General features: G+C 33.3%; 1 protein-coding gene across 1 annotated transcript; it reads right to left on the bottom strand.

Annotated features, from left to right (window-relative positions):
* Window positions 1-1,444: 1,444 nt before the first annotated feature.
* LOC111698826 (neprilysin-2) lies at window positions 1,445-17,647 on the bottom strand. Its single transcript, XM_023469270.1, has 10 exons — window positions 17,577-17,647; window positions 17,232-17,356; window positions 14,024-14,098; window positions 12,358-12,439; window positions 10,741-10,783; window positions 9,949-10,033; window positions 6,661-8,071; window positions 6,232-6,343; window positions 5,659-5,826; window positions 1,445-1,799 (listed from the first exon to the last, which is right to left on the bottom strand). The coding sequence occupies exons 2-10, from the start codon at window positions 17,331-17,333 to the stop codon at window positions 1,694-1,696; spliced, it is 2,184 nt and encodes a 727-aa protein (XP_023325038.1). The 5' UTR covers window positions 17,334-17,356; window positions 17,577-17,647; the 3' UTR covers window positions 1,445-1,693.
* Window positions 17,648-18,254: the final 607 nt, after the last annotated feature.

The raw sequence follows: 18,254 nt of genomic DNA, 5'->3' as shown, positions 1-18,254 counted from the left end.
TTTTAAGTCAAGGATCACATTTTAACTTTGTCATTGAATTACTTTCTTTTAAACCTTTAGTTTTACCAAATACTTTCTATGATTTTTGATCATTGAGCGTTTAAATTGAATTTAAAACACCTGACATTACTTATGAAAATTAAATCATCGTTATCACCTGTTTTTCAGAGAATTGCAAAAATGCGAGCAAACCCAATAACCGGTAGTTGACATAAGATTTGTATGAACATTGTTAATCTTGAACACTTGATCTCGATATCCAGTTTGGTTCCCTTGTAAATCTGAAGATAAATGCTTAATCTCTCAGTTAAAGTTAACTATGTTAGGAGATATCAGGAATGTAATTAATTTGTAGGTCTGAATAAATGGAAATTAATGCTTACCTGAGATTCACAGCAATAACATTTTGATCTACAGTGGTAGGCGATTATATCAATAAAATGAAGACGACCTTTTAAGGTTGATAGAACAAGATATTTTCGTAATAAAAGTTTACAAGTAATCAAAGAGAATTTTTTTTAATTTACATCATCTTTTGACTTCTATGTTTATGTGTATCCATGCTGTTTAACATCTTAATATAAATCAAAATTCAAATCGTAAGTAGTTTTCAACGTATTGCTATAATAATCGCTATTTCAGCTCATATTTTGAACTTCAAGCTACTAAATTTGCTTTATTATAACATCATAACGCACAAGATTGCGTAAATGTCGTCTTCACAGTCTGATGGAACCCTGCATACAAAAAAAGGCTAAATAAAGTTAAGTAACTATTTTTTAAAAATTATTATAAGCCTTTAAATGTTCATTTATTATTATACATAAAACGTTTACATACAAGTGTGATTAAACTAAGCATGATTATTTTTAAAATTTAAATTCAAAATGTGTAATCTATAATCTAAATTCAGTGTAAGACCGACATGTCGTTTTGATAATTAAATTATCAGTTGAACACATTAGTTGTGTTATGAAACGATCTTGATCAATTAGTCTTTATAATAATGATCTTGATCAATTAGTCTTCATAATAATGATCTTGATCAATTAGTCTTCATAATAATGATCTTGATCAATTAGTCTTTATAATAATATGATCTTGATCAATTAGTCTTTATAATAATGACCTTGATCAATTAGTCTTTATAATAATGATCTTGAGGTTTTAATGAAATTACTATACAATCCTCTAGTAATTCTTTTAATATACAGAGTGTCCCACTAAACATGAAAGTTGTTGAATAGTTTTGAATGTCTTCTTCCATATATTATATTGGGTATTAAAGACATTTTGCATGTCATTTCGTTTAAAACATCTTTTTCTCAAATATATATTACATTGTAATAAATTTTTTCATCATTCTCTTTAATATCAAACAACTTAACTAATTATGGAAGAAAACATTAAAACTTTTCATCAATTGTCATGTTTCCTGGGACACCCTGTAATTAGAAAAAATGGAATATCCGATAACTCGTTAAAATTTGAAAGAATTGCATATGAAATTTAGAAATTTACATAATAAGTAACTTTACGAGATCCTTGAACAGCGAAATGACGGTCGTCTTCTCATTTTTGAATTAGAAATACCGTTGATAGTCGGACATCACACTCTCTATACATGGAGAGTCACTTGGAATTACGACTGTAGACTGTAAGTGTACGCCCCTGGTTAATTTGAATTTGAAGTTCACCATACAGTGCATTTTTTCTCTGGATTCATCGGAGACTCTCTAGGACAATTCCAATCCTTGCTGAATTCCTTCTGGTTTCGAAATGAACCATTAACACGAAACCTTAAAAAAATCCATCAGTTGGATTCGGAAATTGTATTGAGAGAAAGGTTTTAAACTTGTTTTGCGAGGGAGGGACACCCAAGCCGCCATGAGCCTCGGCTATATTGCTTAACTTGTATTCTTGTGGACAAGGAAAATATTTAAAGAACACAATTCTGGATTGAATTCAGTTTGATCTTTGATTGAAGCCATAGTTTTAATGCAAAAAAAGTTCAGATTTAGAAAATTTGTAAGATTTTTTTAGCAATAGATTATTATGCATCTAATAAAAAACATATTACTTCAATCAAAGATTAGAACAGATGAAATAAAATTCATTTCAGAATTTGTTCTCTAAGTAACGTCATTTCCATGCATAAAAAAGTACTTCGTTTACCCACAAAGGATGAGACTTGTCTCAACCATTTCATTACGTTATTTTTCTTCAAATTGATGATTCCCTTTGCCTCTTTTATCATTTTGTTTTCTTTGTCAAATTATTAAGCCCACCTATGAAAAATCACGTTAAAGACTGGAGACCAAACTTTACCTTCGGAGAGACGATAATAAAGAGTTTCATACAGTTATTAAAGTCTCATCCTTTGTGGGAACCCATCATACTATGTATAAAAAGCAAATCTGGGAGGCATACAGCGATCACAAAGTTGGTTAATGGGCGATTTTAAGATGGATTTAGTATAATGAGTCAGTAATTGAATAATCATTAGACTTTGTGATATTTCAAGATGCAATACTCAGTCAAATTTGTCAAAAATTTCATTGTAAAACAGTTTAAGAATTCAACACACAAAATATTAATCTTAAGTAGAATTGAAAAAATGATTTGAGTTGTGCTTTTTTGAGTGACGCGGCTGGATTTTTATAAATCAGACTTTAAAGGCCCTAAATATATCATTTAGAAAAGTAGTTTTGCCCGGAAGAGTCAAATGTGGTGGTACGGAAGGGGAAATAGTGGTGGCTCATGGCTGCCGGAAGAGAAAAAAGCTAATATGTGGCACGGAAGGGGAAATAGTAGTGGCTCATAGCCGGCCTTTCCCCGCTCGCACCACATGGAAGCTCCTCAGATCCAGAACAGCTGACTAGGGGTGTATGGTAATCCTGGTAAAGGTTACTCTTTACCCTTCATCTTTACTAACCTCTCATATGCCCTAAAATTAGCAGAATGCCGACTGTCATGCACCTTGAAATGACTTAGTCAAACCCAAGTATAATTCTGAAAACTTTGTCCCAAAATCTCCTTAATATTATAATCATTGTGTGACTAGAATTCAACATTCTGAAAATCCTTTGGGAACGCATATGAGAGATTGTTTAAGTCGAAGGGTAAAGAGTGGCCTTTACCTGGATTACCATACATTCCTCCTGTTTTGGGATAAGAAGCTTTAATTTGATGCAGCTAACTCACTGCAAGAAAACGCCCAGAACGAGGGAGGGGGTGTAGAGGCGCCATGATCCCCGCAATAATGACCTCCGAGCCTCCAGATGTAAAGAATGACCTCTAGGCCCCGCGAAACTGTCTCCCGGCCTCCATGACGTCACCAAGCCTCCTGCCCAGGGGGCGGGCATAACTCTCCTAATTTTGCCTGGCTAGGTTTATACTGTACAGTGAATTTTGTCGAAAAATGTTTCCTTATGACTGAGTTGGTATCATAGAGTACAGTGGGTTTAATCCTAAGTACATCTATTTGTACGGTATTGTGTGGACAGTTAATTTTAATATTTTTCAACAATGAGATATTGTAGTGTCAAGAATTGTGTAAACAACGATGTTTCGGGTTCGAAATTTTTCATAACATACGAAAAGAGTGGATAGAACAAGTTATCTGGAATCCAAAAAACCCAATTTTTATATGCAGTGAACAAAAATGTAAAAAAATGGATTGCGTCAAAAGCTTTCAAAACTGGTTCTCCTACAAAACCAATAGATTATTTATAATTAAAAATGACTTGTTTCACGTTAAGTTCATTTATGTAAAATAAATATTTCAACAGTTTTCAGTTCTTCAATAACTTTAAAATTAAGTCTAACCTAATTTAGATCTATTATTAGTTGAGAATTGCTTTTCATTCTAGAAGTCAGAAACATATATTACTAAGAGTTAATGCACAATGTAGATTTCAGAAGTAAAGAATTTGATAAGAAGCAAGAAGTTATTGAGAAGGATTTTATTTTTTTTCTCTATTTGTCATGTCTCATTTTTATACAAAAATCATATGGGCTTGTTTTCTTTGCTTGAATATTGTAGGCTTCGGATTCAAACTATAATGTCTTAAAACACTAATCTACGAATTGTGATCCCCCCAGGTAGAATTTCTGATCGGGTCGTTGTGTACAGTGGCTGTACAACAAGAAGTCTAAAATTCCAGATGCCCCCTCTATTACTAATATCTCGATGCTCCTGCCATTCTGTCTCCACGCCCAGCATTTTGGTCTCCGCTTCTTGTTTTTATTTTTTGTTTAATTTTATTGGCTTAAACAAAGAAATATCAAAATATATCTCTTCATAGTAGACTCAGTCATAGTTTAAAGAATCGTCTAATCAACAAATTTGACAAATTAATTAACTCAATTGATCTGAAGTTGTTTTTTCTGTGAAAGTTAACATTAAGATGGAATGAGTAAAAGACGACCTTTATAAACGACTTATCTAATATCTTTGAAGACATCATGATTTTAAGATTATATTAACTCTATTGATTCCTTAGCATTACATTTTATCATAAAAATGCAAATTAACGAGGATCTGTCCTATGTCCTAAAGTATACAAGTTTCTACGCCCCCCCCCCTCTCTGTGTATCAATTTTTATTTAAATGACTAACTCCTCTAATTTTCAATATATACTTAAATATTTATAATTAAATTGAACTTATTAAAACAATAGGATAAGACACGAAGCTGCCCTATTCTGTTAGTATAGCATGTAATAGATTTTTAGATTATTTTAATTCTTTGTTTCGATTTAAAAAAAGTTGTTCTTCAATATTTTCTAAAGCATACAATAAAAGCCCAAATACAAGGATTTCACAAAAACTACAAAACTGCAATATTTCTTCACAATTTAAGGAATTTGTGACATTTAGAAAAACAAAAATCAAGCCTTTAATTTCAATTAAAATGCACTATTTGATTCAAATTGTTAACGTATCATTCTGAACTATTTCATCATGTTGAGAATTTTTGAAAAAAAAGTTTTTGGAGACAGAATGGTGAGAGGCTTGGTGACGTTACTGAGGCTGGGAGCTGGTTTCCCGGGGCATGGAGGCCATTCTGCAAATCCGGAGGCTTGGAGGTCATTTTTGCGGGGATCATGGCGCCTCTGCACCCCCTACTTCCCAGGGCACTCATCCACCATTAGTGTTTCATTAAATATGACGTTGCATAAGAGACTACTTAAAAAAAAATAACACATACCTCTAACCTTGGCATTCCAAAATGTATTCTGTGTTTTTTTTGTGACAAATATTAAAGAAGATCTTTAAGTGCTTTCTCAATATTCATGTAAATTTTGTAGGGTTTCCAATTGAAATTCCGTTGCGCAAAATTGCGCGCAATGATTGCTTCCGCTTGCGCCATTTCATTGCGCGGAGCTGCAAGTTCAATTTATTGTATGCCAAAGTTTAAATTGAAATTTTAAAATCCACTTGAGTTGGAAACCCTAATATTTGGACACCCTGTATACAGTAAGGCCTGAGCACATTAGTACTTATTTTAATCCGCTTGTTAACAGTTACTAAAATTAAGTTCTTTTTTTCTGTTTTTTTTTTTACAAAACTTCCTTTTATTTAAAAAAACAGCTGATTTGTGCTTCCAGTTGTGCTTAGAGGGAAAATTTCCCCAGCCCAGAATAAATTGATACCTGGATGGTGAATGAGGGTCAGTAAGAACTCTGCTCTTCAAGGCTTCATCCCGGATTGAGCTGCACCATATTGAAGCTCCTGAGAGCCAAAACAGCTGACGAGGGGTGTACGGTAGTCCCGGTAAAGATAACTCCTCACCCTTCATCTTAACTAACCTCTCATATGCCCTAGAATTATCAAAATGGGGAACTTTTCTGACGCTAGTTACTATTTGTATAAAAATACATTAGTCATAAATTAAGCCTTTTTTTACCTTTTAGGTTTAAAATATTTATACAATTTAAAATGTTTAGTCTAGAAATTTCATTGCTTAACACGAAGCCAAATTTATCCAGACTTTTTGTGGGCTTTCTTACTAGTTTTTCAATGCTGAAAGTAACGTTAATAAGCTCTCAAATAAATTTTTTTTTTGCCAATGAGGTTTATCCTACTTCTAAGGTTGTACCAAACATTTAGTCTCCGCCATGCAAATGTCAAATATCAGAAGTCCAGATTTTGTTACCAGACATAGTTGCCATGGGAACCATCAAAGATTTCAGGAACAAATATTTTGCTGTCATGCATTAGTTTACCTGTAAGCTTGTTTAAAACCTCCGTTGTCAGCAATATTCTCTCCCTGCGTGTTAATTCCATTCACATTCAACACCTCATCAGCAACATCAACAGTGAAGTTTCCATATTGTTCTAAATAGAAATCCTGTCAATATTAGTAAACAAAAATTCGCTTAACCCTATTCCCCTTTCTACTTTTTCCTATGGTTCTTAGCATAGTAAAACTACCCTTTTTTTGTTTAATCTATTTGTTATGTCTATTGCGAGCAGTGAAGGCAGGCGGCCGTGAGCTGCCTCTTTTCTATAGGGTATCCTATCATTCTTGATATTAACACTAAATCCCCAACAAGTTTCAAATGTGTCTTAGTATCCATTAAATTGTAACTAGAAATAATACTAGGGATAGTGAAAAATTATTGTCCACAGTCTCTTCAAATGTTTATTCTTACCTATTATGCACTGAGCACGTTGAAGATATGTCTGCTTAGTCTCCTGTTGCCACCAGTTGACAAGGTTTCCATCGCCATCCTTCTGACTTCCTCTATCATCAAATCCATGTGTGATCTCATGTCCAACCACTGAACCAATAGCACCATAGTTCATGTAACTTGGTCTGTCATCCTTGAAAAAGATACCATCTAGTATTCCAGCTGGGAATTTAATGGAGTTCTCTTTTGAACTGTAGAAAGCATTCACAACTGCTGCTCCGCCACGATTTTTCCAACTCTGGTTATCAATTGGTTTTCTAAACTCTCTAATATAGTAGTTACTTATGTAGTTTGACAGGTCTAAATAGTTTTGCAGATAGCTGGTAGAGGAGATACTTAAACCTTCATAAAACTCATTGATGAGCGTATTATTTATTATCTCTCTAGCATAACCGATTATTTGGGCCATCTTGTCCACTTTAGTCTGAGCAGCTGATTTAGTTATTGCATCCATCCATTCAAGTTCATCCAACATCAGTTTAAACTCATCCTTAATACTGTTTACCATTTCTTCAGCAACAAGCTTACTGCTTTCAGGGAAGTATTCTTTTGCATACATAGAACCAATGGCATTTGTCAGAGAACCTTCGTAAAAGTAAAATTTACTGGAAGTAGCTTTAACACAGGTCTCCCATCTTGGGCTTAATTCCTCCTTTCCTGTAAGGGCCTTTGAGAACTTTAGTTGTATCTGGCGGACCTCTTTATCCATAAGAGAAAGGATACTCTTGATGTATCTCCAGACTTGATAGTTAGATTGCACCCGTGCTGGTACAGTGGGTAGGTACTCTGCTAACTTAATTATGTACTTAGGTACTGCAACATTTATCACTTCATTTGAGGTCAATGGTACTTCCAGGCTGTTGTGCATGTTATTGATATGTTGGGTCCAATTAAATCCGGGGTACAACTTGTTACCTTCTTCTATAGTCATCTGATTGTTTAAGGCTGAAGTATTTCTGCGCTCTTCTTGGGGTAAAGTTATCTCTGCAATCTTCAACTCAAACATTAGGGACTCCTTTAACTCTTGCTCTGCTACTTTTCTTTGAGCACCTAGATAAACTGCAGTATCTACCATATAACTGTAATATGCTTGGACATCTTTATCCTCAAATCCTTTGATTAAATATTCTCGATCAAGGCCAAGTCCTGGTTGGTCTACTTCCATTATTCTTCTAGTGCTGTTGTCCAGGTTTGTTGAAATACCAAAACTGAGAATGACTCCGGTAAACAACCCTATTCTGTTAGCAACCTCCTCTAAGTCATGAAAGGAGAAGTTATCTTGGTTCCACTGATCCTCCTGCAGGGTAGGCCAACCGCCAAGCTCATTTATTATTCTCAGCAGTTCCTGTCTTCCTGTCTCCTCAATATTATCCTAGAAAAGAAAAGAAATTTGAAATTAAGTTTTATTTATGTACAACTTCAGATTGGACACATAACTGTGATATAGGAAGTAGGGTTTCCATTCGCAAAACTTTTGCGCAACTTTTGCGGAACGAAACGCAAAATTTTTCTTTCTTTGCGCATCAGTTTTGCGCGAAAAAAAAACAATTTGCGCAATCATTCGCAAAAGTCATTTCGCGCAAAATTGCCTTATTCCGCTTTTGCGAAACTCAAGTTTTGCGCAATTCCGCAACTAGAGTTTTGCGCAATACCGCAATTTTGTAAAAAATCAAACGGTTGGTGACGGTGTGTGTTTCTTATAATTCAATTCTGGAAGAATCTTGTTTTAGAATGTCTTCCTATTGGTCACTTTTACATAATTGACCAATGACAGTTAGATGAGTTCAAATCTCACAATTTTCTTGATAATTTTAGTTTTGGACATTCATATTTCCTAAAAGTGGATTCTTCAGGCATTGGTTACTATCTTGCATTATTTTATATGAGATTAAAAAGATTTCAGAAATTTGATTTAAAAAATTTCAGAATATAATTCATACTTGATTAGGCAAAGCTTTTAAGGATCACTTGAAAATATTTAATAGGATTAAAATATTGCCAAGTTTCACACTCTCTGATTTCTATTTTATTAATTTTGGTCTCTTAATTTAAACTTTTTGTAACTGCAGAAGTAACCAATTGAGTGTAGTACAAGATGTCCCAAAAAACATGGGAATTCAGTGACGAATTCGATATCGTCTTTGTTATGAATTAGCATTGTAATACCTAATTTCAAAAGCCATAATATTATTATGTCTGCTAGAGTTTATTTTATGAAAGGGGTAAAAGACTGTAAATATGTGTCTATAATGTCTCCGCAAGATGAAGAGTGAATACGGACAAGTTTACTCTGTTTGTATACTGCAATTTGCTTGTTTTACTAAGTATAACCGTATGCAGTCAAAACATAAACAAACAAAATGTGAACATAGCAGACGAAACTCTTACAGATTATAGCTTTCTTAGTAGGTATCACTATACTAAATCAAAGAATTAGTTAAAAAGACGATATCGAATTCGTCACTGAATTCCCATTTTTTTTGGGACACCCTGTATAATCGGTATCCTACTCGTATGTTAATATTTTATTTATGTATGGAATAAATCTTCTGTTGTTTAATTCTAAGCTTAGAATATCAATTTTTGACAATTTGCCTAAAAAGTTACATTTTGCGTAAAACTTGCGGTTTTGCGCAAATTGCGCAAAAAATGGAGCAAAACTAAAATTTCGTTTCATGCGCAACTTTCGCAAAAAATATTTCCGGTTTTACGCAAATTGCGCAAAAAACTAGCTCAAAATCGCGCAAAACTCATTGCGTTTCATGCGCAAAAATAGCGCAAATTTTGCGCAAAAAATTTAGCCATTTCGTGGAAACCCTAATAGGTAGAATGCTTTTGGACTTCAGATAAGTTATTAACCCAGTCTAATGAACATGAAACACAGCAATTCAGTGTCATTTAAAACAAAAATTTCTCGTTATGTCACAAAAATTTCTGGAATCATACGTACTGTATCATCCCATTAATCCAGAAAAGGATTTAAAAGCTTACGGGTTATGGAAATCATTCTGGAATTCTGGGGTTTTCAGAGTTTTAGTGATGACCCTAATTTTGTTAACAAATATGATTTTGACAAATGGCTCAGCCAGGCAAACACAAGCAAATGCTTATAACATTTTTAATTTAAATGAATAGTAATTTGATGAGCCTGTTCATTTTGGTTTTAAAAGAAAGGAATAAATCTTGAATGTACCCAGCCCTATACTTTATTTATCTGAACACTTATCAATATTTTTCTGTTTTTTATACCTCATCCATACAAGCTGAAAAGTACTTTCGCACAGACTTGTATACTTCCGGTTCATCAGGTTTAGGACTTGATTCAAACAGTTTCCTAAATATCAGGTTTAGGACTTGATTCAAACAGTTTCCTAAATATCAGGTTTAGAACTTGATTCAAACAGTTTCCTAAATATCAGGTTCAGAACTTGATTCAAACAGTTTCCTAAATATCTGGTTTAGGACTTTGTTCAAACAGTTTCCTAAATATCAGGTTTAGAACTTGATTCAAACAGTTTCCTAAATATCAGGTTTAGGACTTGATTCAAACAGCTTCCTAAATATTAGGTTTAGGACTTAATTGAAACAGTTTCCTAAATATCAGGGTTAGGATTTGATTCAAACAGTTTCCTAAATATTAGGTTTAGGACTTGATTCAAACAGTTTGCTAAATATCAGGTTTAGGACTTGATTTAAACAATTTCCTAAATATCAGGTTTAGGACTTGATTTGAACAGGTTCCTAAATATCAGGTTTAGGACTTAATTCAAACAGTTTGCTAAATATCAGGTTTAGGACTTGATTTAAACAATTTCCTAAATATCAGGTTTAGGACTTGATTTGAACAGTTTCCTAAATATCAGGTTCAGGATTAGATTCACAGTTTCCTGAATATCAGGTTCAAATCCTCATAAAACGAAAACTTAAAATCGGTAATTTAGAATTTGAACCAGTTGAAGGTAGTTCAGCGACCAAGCTCAAATGCATTAAATTCGGTCCCTTTGTTAACTTTTTTCTTTCTTGTAAAGGAAATATGCTGACCTTAGTCGCATGTTTAGTTTCTCTCCAAGTACAGTAAATGATCCTAAAATGTTAGAAAAATGTAAATTTGCATTTTACGTACAGGGTGTTCCAATAAACATGGGAATTGAGGGATAACTTGAAAGTCGTCTTTAATGTCTGATATTTAATGCATGGCAAAGAAAGTAAATAGTCGATACTGTACGTCTGACGAGTTTTTCTTGTAGACCACATTTTAAAAAGCTCAAGGCCAAGCGTTTTCAATATTAGATGTTTAAGCTGTACAGCAATAATTGTGTTAATGAAAAAATGCCGCATGAATCGAAGACGATACCAAAGTCGTCACAGAATTCCCATGCTTATTGGGACACCCTGTACAATAAGAAATATGTTTTTTTTGATGTGAACAATTATAAGACTGGATTTTTATTGCAACTTGTAAGGTTACCCAAACAGGATAAGATTCGATATTGACGATCTATACAAGTTTGAAGTATAACAACCTAGGGGTGAAAATATAGTTTTTTGGGAGAAAGTTTTAACAAGATTAAATTCAGAAAAAAAGGCTTCATAAATTCTGTACAAGATATGGTTTTAACTTCGAGTAAGTTTCAAATATCGTCGTTGTTCGAATCAAACTTGGAGAATCATAATATTTTGATCAGGGGCGGAAACGTCATGTGAGTGTGTGTAAGGTTTACCGAACTTGTCTGCAAAGCAGTTCGATTGGCTTTCTCATGCAAGACCAGCGCCATTTCCTTTTTTCCCTTTATTCCTATTCCCTGATTTTGATGTGTTTTGATATTTAATGTAAATAAATGTGGTATTTAAGGTATTTATTTTGAACTAGCTCATTTAAGCGAATATTTTAGGGTCGTTATTTAAGCCTCACCCTTTGTGGGTAACCCTGTACAATGCAAGGTTTTAATGCAAGGCAAGTTAATTGCAGTTGCGTGTACTCTGCGTACATATTGAAAACAGTTCTCTCTGGGCGGAATTTGTAATCAAGAATAGATGCATCAATGTTCGTTAAGTATCCGAGGAGGTTAAAAGCATTAAATTTTGATAATTTTGATAATTCACATAATACTTTCCCATGACCAGAATACTTCATTGATTTTTTTATGTGAAAGATGGATCCCATGTCAGGCTTCGACATCCGTCTTGTGTTTACATTAACGCTCAGAGATAGTACATTGCAGTACAAAAGATGCGCACACCTCTTAAATGACTTGCCTTTCATTATAACCTTGGTAAAATGTACATACTCATTTTTAATGTTATGCAGATAGAAGTTAGAAAATCTATTTCCCTGTGACCATAGATTAATTAATAATAACAAATAGAACACTATATGTCGTCTTTTTAAGATTTAAGGGTTTTTCGTTCACAATAACCCTGAGGCAGAAGCCCTAAGCAGTTCCACGGCAGCGTTGAATTACAAGACTGTAAGATAGTATACGCGTAACTGCTTTTGGCCTCTGCCTCAGGATTATTGTGAACAAAAATCTTGAAAAGACGACATTTAGTGTTATATCTGTTATTGTTAATTAATCTATGCCTGCGAGCTATAAGTCTATGAATAATAAAATAAAAAACAATTTCTATTTTTAAAATATAATAATAGTAATTATTTACCTATACTAGTTTTATCATCAGGAATAGTCGTTTCTTTAATAAAAGTTCCACACGCAAACTCATAAAAGTCTTCACAAGGATCCTAAACAGAATTATAAAAAATATTTTTTTTTACAAAAGCAAAGTATCAAGTATAAAGACATCAACTTCTCCCCCCCCCATGTTTAGAGTACCCAGCACAAATATATAATGAATGGCAGGGGCGGATACAGGATTTAAGTGCTACATATATTTCGGAAACAAAACAAAAAACAAGATTTAGAAACCAAAATACACGGCGCAGGCGAAATTTTTTTTAAGATGGATATTTTTTTTATTTTTTTTTCTCTTGGGTTTCTTTCCCTCAGGTGCTATTGAGAAGATATTCTGAAATCTCAGGGGCGTACGCCCCCCACCCTGAATCCGTCAGGCGGGTGCAAAGGTCTTTTTTCTTCATTTTAATGACACTGCACACAATCTGTGAGCGGTCCAATATTTCAAAAATAGTTTCTGCTAAGTTTGCATAATTCTTTTTCTGTAAGGATTAAAAATGTATAAAGGAAAACAAGTGTTAACACTTTGAAAAACTTCTCAGGTTTTTGTTGAACCTTATAAAATCTTTAAAGTTTAAAAACAAACAAAGTTTAAGGTTCCTGCAAAAGTACAGTAAGACCCATAACACAGTGAAATATGATGACGTTTGTTACACTAAAAGTTTGATTTAAATAGTCCACTGAACATTAAACACAGAGTGCAGAGTACACAGACCCTTTTAATTAATAAGTTGATTTAAAAAGCTACCTAGAACAAAATCATATACACATGATGCCTAAATATTCTATACCACAGTTTTTTAGGCCTCACTGTATTTAATATTATCTCGACAGCGTAGTGCGTACAAAATCTACCCCAGAGCCCGAAATTTAAAAGAGTATCGTTGAACAAAACGTTCGAGTTTCCTTTTTGGGGTCTTAACATTTGTTTAGATTTTAATTTAAGAGATTCGAAAAAAATGGAAAAAATTAAGAAACTAAATAACATAATATTTCATAACAAAAATACTGAGATCCACAAAACTGCCTAAACCCATCCGTGAAACCCGGGTTTTTCATAACGATACCCTGTCTTAAGTTTTGGGCTCTGAGCCCAAAACTTAAGACAGGGTATCGTTATGAAAACCAGTTTTGGAACCCGGGTTTCACAAATGGGTTTGTAGTTTTGTAGATATCGATATTTTTGTTTTGATATATTATTTTATTTAATCCTTTATATCTTACCATTTTTATCAAATCTCTTGAATCAAAATCTACACAAATAATAAGACCCCAAAATGGAAACTCGGAAGTTTCGTTCAACGGTACTATTTTAAATTTCAGGCTCTGAGCACAAAACATAAGCCAGGGTATAGTCATGAAACCCAGTATCAAAAACCCCGTTTTATGAATGGAGTAAAGAAATTTTGTAGATATTAATACATTTTTTAAGAAATATCATTTTGTATGGTTTGTTCTATGTTGTTCTCTCTTTATTATCTACTTCTTGGTGTTAATCTACGCAAATGTAGAATCTGGGGAGTTCTGTTAAACGATACTCTTTGAAATTTCACGGTCTGCATGCCCCCCTTTTTAAAGAGGTTTAAGTGTCCCAGCAGAGAAAGGGTTAAACGGAATAAAATCAGTTTGTTTACCATTTCAGGATTAATCATCTCTAGAAGAGTAGCAGCTGACTTCACACATCCTGGTGTTATGCAAACTCCTTTCAACTAGACAAGAGACATATAATGAAAATGATTATGATAATATTGAGCAGTGTCAAATGCCTTGGCAAAGTCAATTGTCAAGAGTTCTATTGCTTTATTTTCATCCTTACATTTTGCTATTACATTTATAATATTAAAAACTGCCTCCTGAATCACTTTAGTAGACGAGTAAGCTTTTTGCGTTGACAAAGTACATCTATCCAAATTTTTCTTTAATCTATAGACTATTTGAGTATGCCTTGGAGTATACTTAATACACATTGCTAAGTAATCTAATTGGACACCAGTTATTAATTTTTTCTTCGCAAGATTTTTTAGGGATCAGTTTTATGCTTGCACATCTGAAATTTGTTAAGAAAATACCTTTTTCTATCATTTTTTCAAAACCTTTCTGCATTGGTCTACCTATATATTTCCATAAGAATTTTAGGGCTGCATAGTTCCAACCATTTAACCCTGATGCTGATCCTACTTTGGTTTGATCAAGTGCTTCAGATAGTTCCTCAAGAGATATTTATACATTATGTTGTTCAGACAAATCATCCAGTAATTTTTTTTCATCTAACATTGTTAAGCTTTCTGGTGTAACTGTGTATATACTCTTGTAGTGGTTTATTGATTCCTTATTTTGTTCGTCTTTACAAACAAAATCAGACGTAGTGCCATCAACATTGGATTTTTTAAGCTGGGATAGAGAGTCATTTACCTTCATAGCTTTAGCTAGTCTAGAAAAACTACGAGTTGGGTTCTCATTATTAAATAGATGGCATTGTCGATTTTTTTCACAATTTTGTAAATTAATAAAATCTTCAATGTCCAACAGTTTTTCTCTAAATATAATTGTCTTTCAAAATAAGGATTATCTTGTTCTGGGGCTTCATTGCTAATTCTATTTAATTCTTTATTAGGTGTTATAAATAAATATTTGACTCTTTTTTATGCTTTCTTTGATTGGAAATGATTGCTAACTGTTTAACTGTTTAATAGTGTTTCAAAGAATTTGTCATTGTCAATTGTTAGCGTTGTGTTTCACACAAGAATTCAATGTCAGAAAAACAAGCTAAGATAATATTAACTGTCTCAAGCTTTTTATTTGTAAGTATATCTAAGAGAAGATCAAATGAGATTGAGTCTTTTATAAAAAGCATCAATTTTAGATCATTAAAAATTGTTCTACTATCAATTCAGCTCTCTTTGAGTTCTTCTATGAGTTCTCTATTAGTTTCAGGACATAAGTAGTCGGAAAATGTGTTAAGAGTTTCTATTAATGTTATCTCTAGCATGCCTTTAATATTTAAAGAGCTTGGGTATACTCTGTTATTTTTTAATGCTCTACCTGTGGTTAATTTTACTGGAGTGTGATCAAAATTAGAAGAAAGGCTTTGCAAGTAATCAATGTTGGAAAAGTATTTATTAAGGGGAACATAAGAACATATCCATTCACGATCTACCATGTGATGCATAAGAATTGGATAAGGGTTGTGGGCACAGTAGTGTTAGTTTAATTACTTTGTTGGCATATTATTAATTCCTTCAGTTCGACTAATCCTACTTTATCCTACTATAATGTACTCACATCCTCTGATTTCATGTATTGTCATATTTCCTGCTGCTTCATTAATTCCATTTCTTCATTAGTTCTCTTTTCTTTTTTTCTGATTTTAGTGAGACACAAAGCATATAATTTAACATTTATTAATTTCCATTTTATAGGACATATCTGACCACAAGATTATATTAGTTGTCCTGATTGTTGAATAAGAAGGAAAGAAGACGCAACATTTACCAATTGGTTGATTGACCAGCTCGCTAGATTTCTTAACATGAGCTATTTGTTTCCTTTTCTGAGCCAGAAGCATTCTCCACACCTGATAACAAAGAGGATAGCTACTCCAGTAAGAGCAATGGTTTTGATTAAATTATAATGGACTGCATTTGCTATTGTTATTCTCTTCATGTTTAAAGAGCTACTGAGCGGTCTGGCTTTCTCTGCTCTGCACGGGCATGATTAATCTTTACTCTGTATCATTCTTATGAATAATATTTTCACAGACAAGACTATTCCTTGGTATAAACATGGTGTAGTTTTAGTTTGTTTAGGCTCTTCTGTCATTTGCTTCAATTAGTTTTTCGCAAAAGCTGGCGTCTCTTGAGTTTGTTTCTCTGAATTTTTTGATTTGGACCATGCATTTTCTGAGATAAGAATTCCTCCTTGTGGCTTCATAAGTTTATCACTCATTGCTTCTAGATGAATAGATTTGTTTTTTGACTTCTTTGTTGATTTCTGACAGTTGTTCATTCTCCAAGTGTGTTAAGAGTGGGTTTCCCTTCATGAAGATGATGTTTTCTACTGTTAAGTTTATTACTCATAGGTTTGACTTGGTTTCTTTATTTATATCCAAATATATCATATAGATACTCATCTTCCCCCCATTTTGCGAGAGTTTTAGTATTTCTAATATTTGGCACATGTTTTATGTTAATAATATCTAATATTTGGCACATGTTTTATGTTAATAATATCTAATATTTGGCACATGTTTTATGTTAATAATATCTAAGTTTAGTATATTTTGTGCTGAAATAATACTATCTTCAGAAACCATGTTTAGGTCTCCACCGAGTATAATCTCTAACAGACCAATAAAATCTAACTTAACTTGATTAAGGTTTTTCATTTTTAGGTCAAATTTAAGTTAAAGGGACATTATCTCCATTTAGTGCTAAGAATGATTCACATCGGCACATGGAAACATAAATACTATCCTCATTGTTACTTGAATGAGGATATTAAATGTTAAAACTTGAATCGGACATGCCAGTCTCTTGAGACTAGAGCCTACAGTACTTTTAATGCTGGAAACATTACATGGACCTATCATTAGAAATTGTTTTTATCCAGCAATATCATAAATTGTGTAGGGAATAATTCAAGGGATTAGTTCAGGAGACATTTCAACTTAAATAAAGATTTGAAACTAAATTTGATTTAAACCAAAAAAAACTTTTAAAGTTTTAAAATATTTAAAGAATTGAAGTTATGATAAAAAGGTAAGGGGTAGACATATAAATTATTCACCTGAAAAACAAATACTGTTTCCAAAAACTCCAAAAGTTCCTGTTTTCCTATTAATACCTGTTTGCTGTTTTCAGGATCATCATTAAGAGTCTTGACTTCGCCCTGGGGGTTTCCACCTGCGGCAGACAAGCTAACCAGGAATACTATAAAGGACTTCATCCTCCTCTAGCGACTCTCCTCTTCTATTTATTTAACATACATATATATTTTAGTGCAGCGCCCTGCCTAGAAAGGATCAAAGGCCAAACAGAAAAAAATCTTATTTTTGAGTAAAAATCTTGTTGTATTGTATGCTCAGGTGTACAAATTTTGAAATATGTACATGTATTTAATATTTTTCACGTAAGCAGCCGATTCTTATTTCAACCAAAACCAAGCAAATTATTTTTAAGCGTTTTTTACCTTTTTGTCTGTGTTAAGTTAACCAGGTCTTTCCCTCTCTACGAGAAAGAAACGACTGCTCATTATTCGACTTTCCCGCCACACCCTCCCCTTTGTTTGCCCTTCATCTGTACCCCCCCCCCCCCCACCAAATTTTATCCACCTTCTAACCACCCACTCTCATTTATCGATTGTTATCTAATTTAGAGTGAGAAAGTGAGAAAAAATTTCTTTTTTTAGTTGACATGGTCTGGGGTCAATGATCTAGTGAATTTTTAAAGTTTAAAATCCTGTTTTGCTTTTCCAGCATTCATAGTTTACATTTAAATATTGAATTTTCTCCAACCATTACAAAGTTGTTTTCTCAGTTTTAAATGAGAAATCTATTTTTTTTAGTGCATGCATGACAGTCTTCCCAATTTAATGGGGTTGTAGGTATGAAGGGGGGAGGAGAGGGGAGGGGAGGGATCCAGATATATTTAGGTTTGAGTGTACCAATTCCAGTTTTTCCTGCGGGATTTCTAATCTTCATAAATCAAGTTTAGTTACTATAGCTACAGAGGATACAGACAGAGATTCCCCTTTACGTTTCTAGTTCAGAAACTGAATTTAAGGGAACCTGTTGGGAGGAAGGGGTGGGGCTAGGTTAGTGTGATGATTTAAAAAAAAGTTTTTTCTCACAATTTAACGATAACATCT

Source organism: Eurytemora carolleeae, unplaced genomic scaffold, assembly GCF_000591075.1.
Source record: "Eurytemora carolleeae unplaced genomic scaffold, Eaff_2.0 scaffold202, whole genome shotgun sequence".
Classification (NCBI taxonomy): domain Eukaryota; kingdom Metazoa; phylum Arthropoda; class Copepoda; order Calanoida; family Temoridae; genus Eurytemora; species Eurytemora carolleeae.
This window is presented reverse-complemented; position numbering and strand designations above follow the sequence as displayed.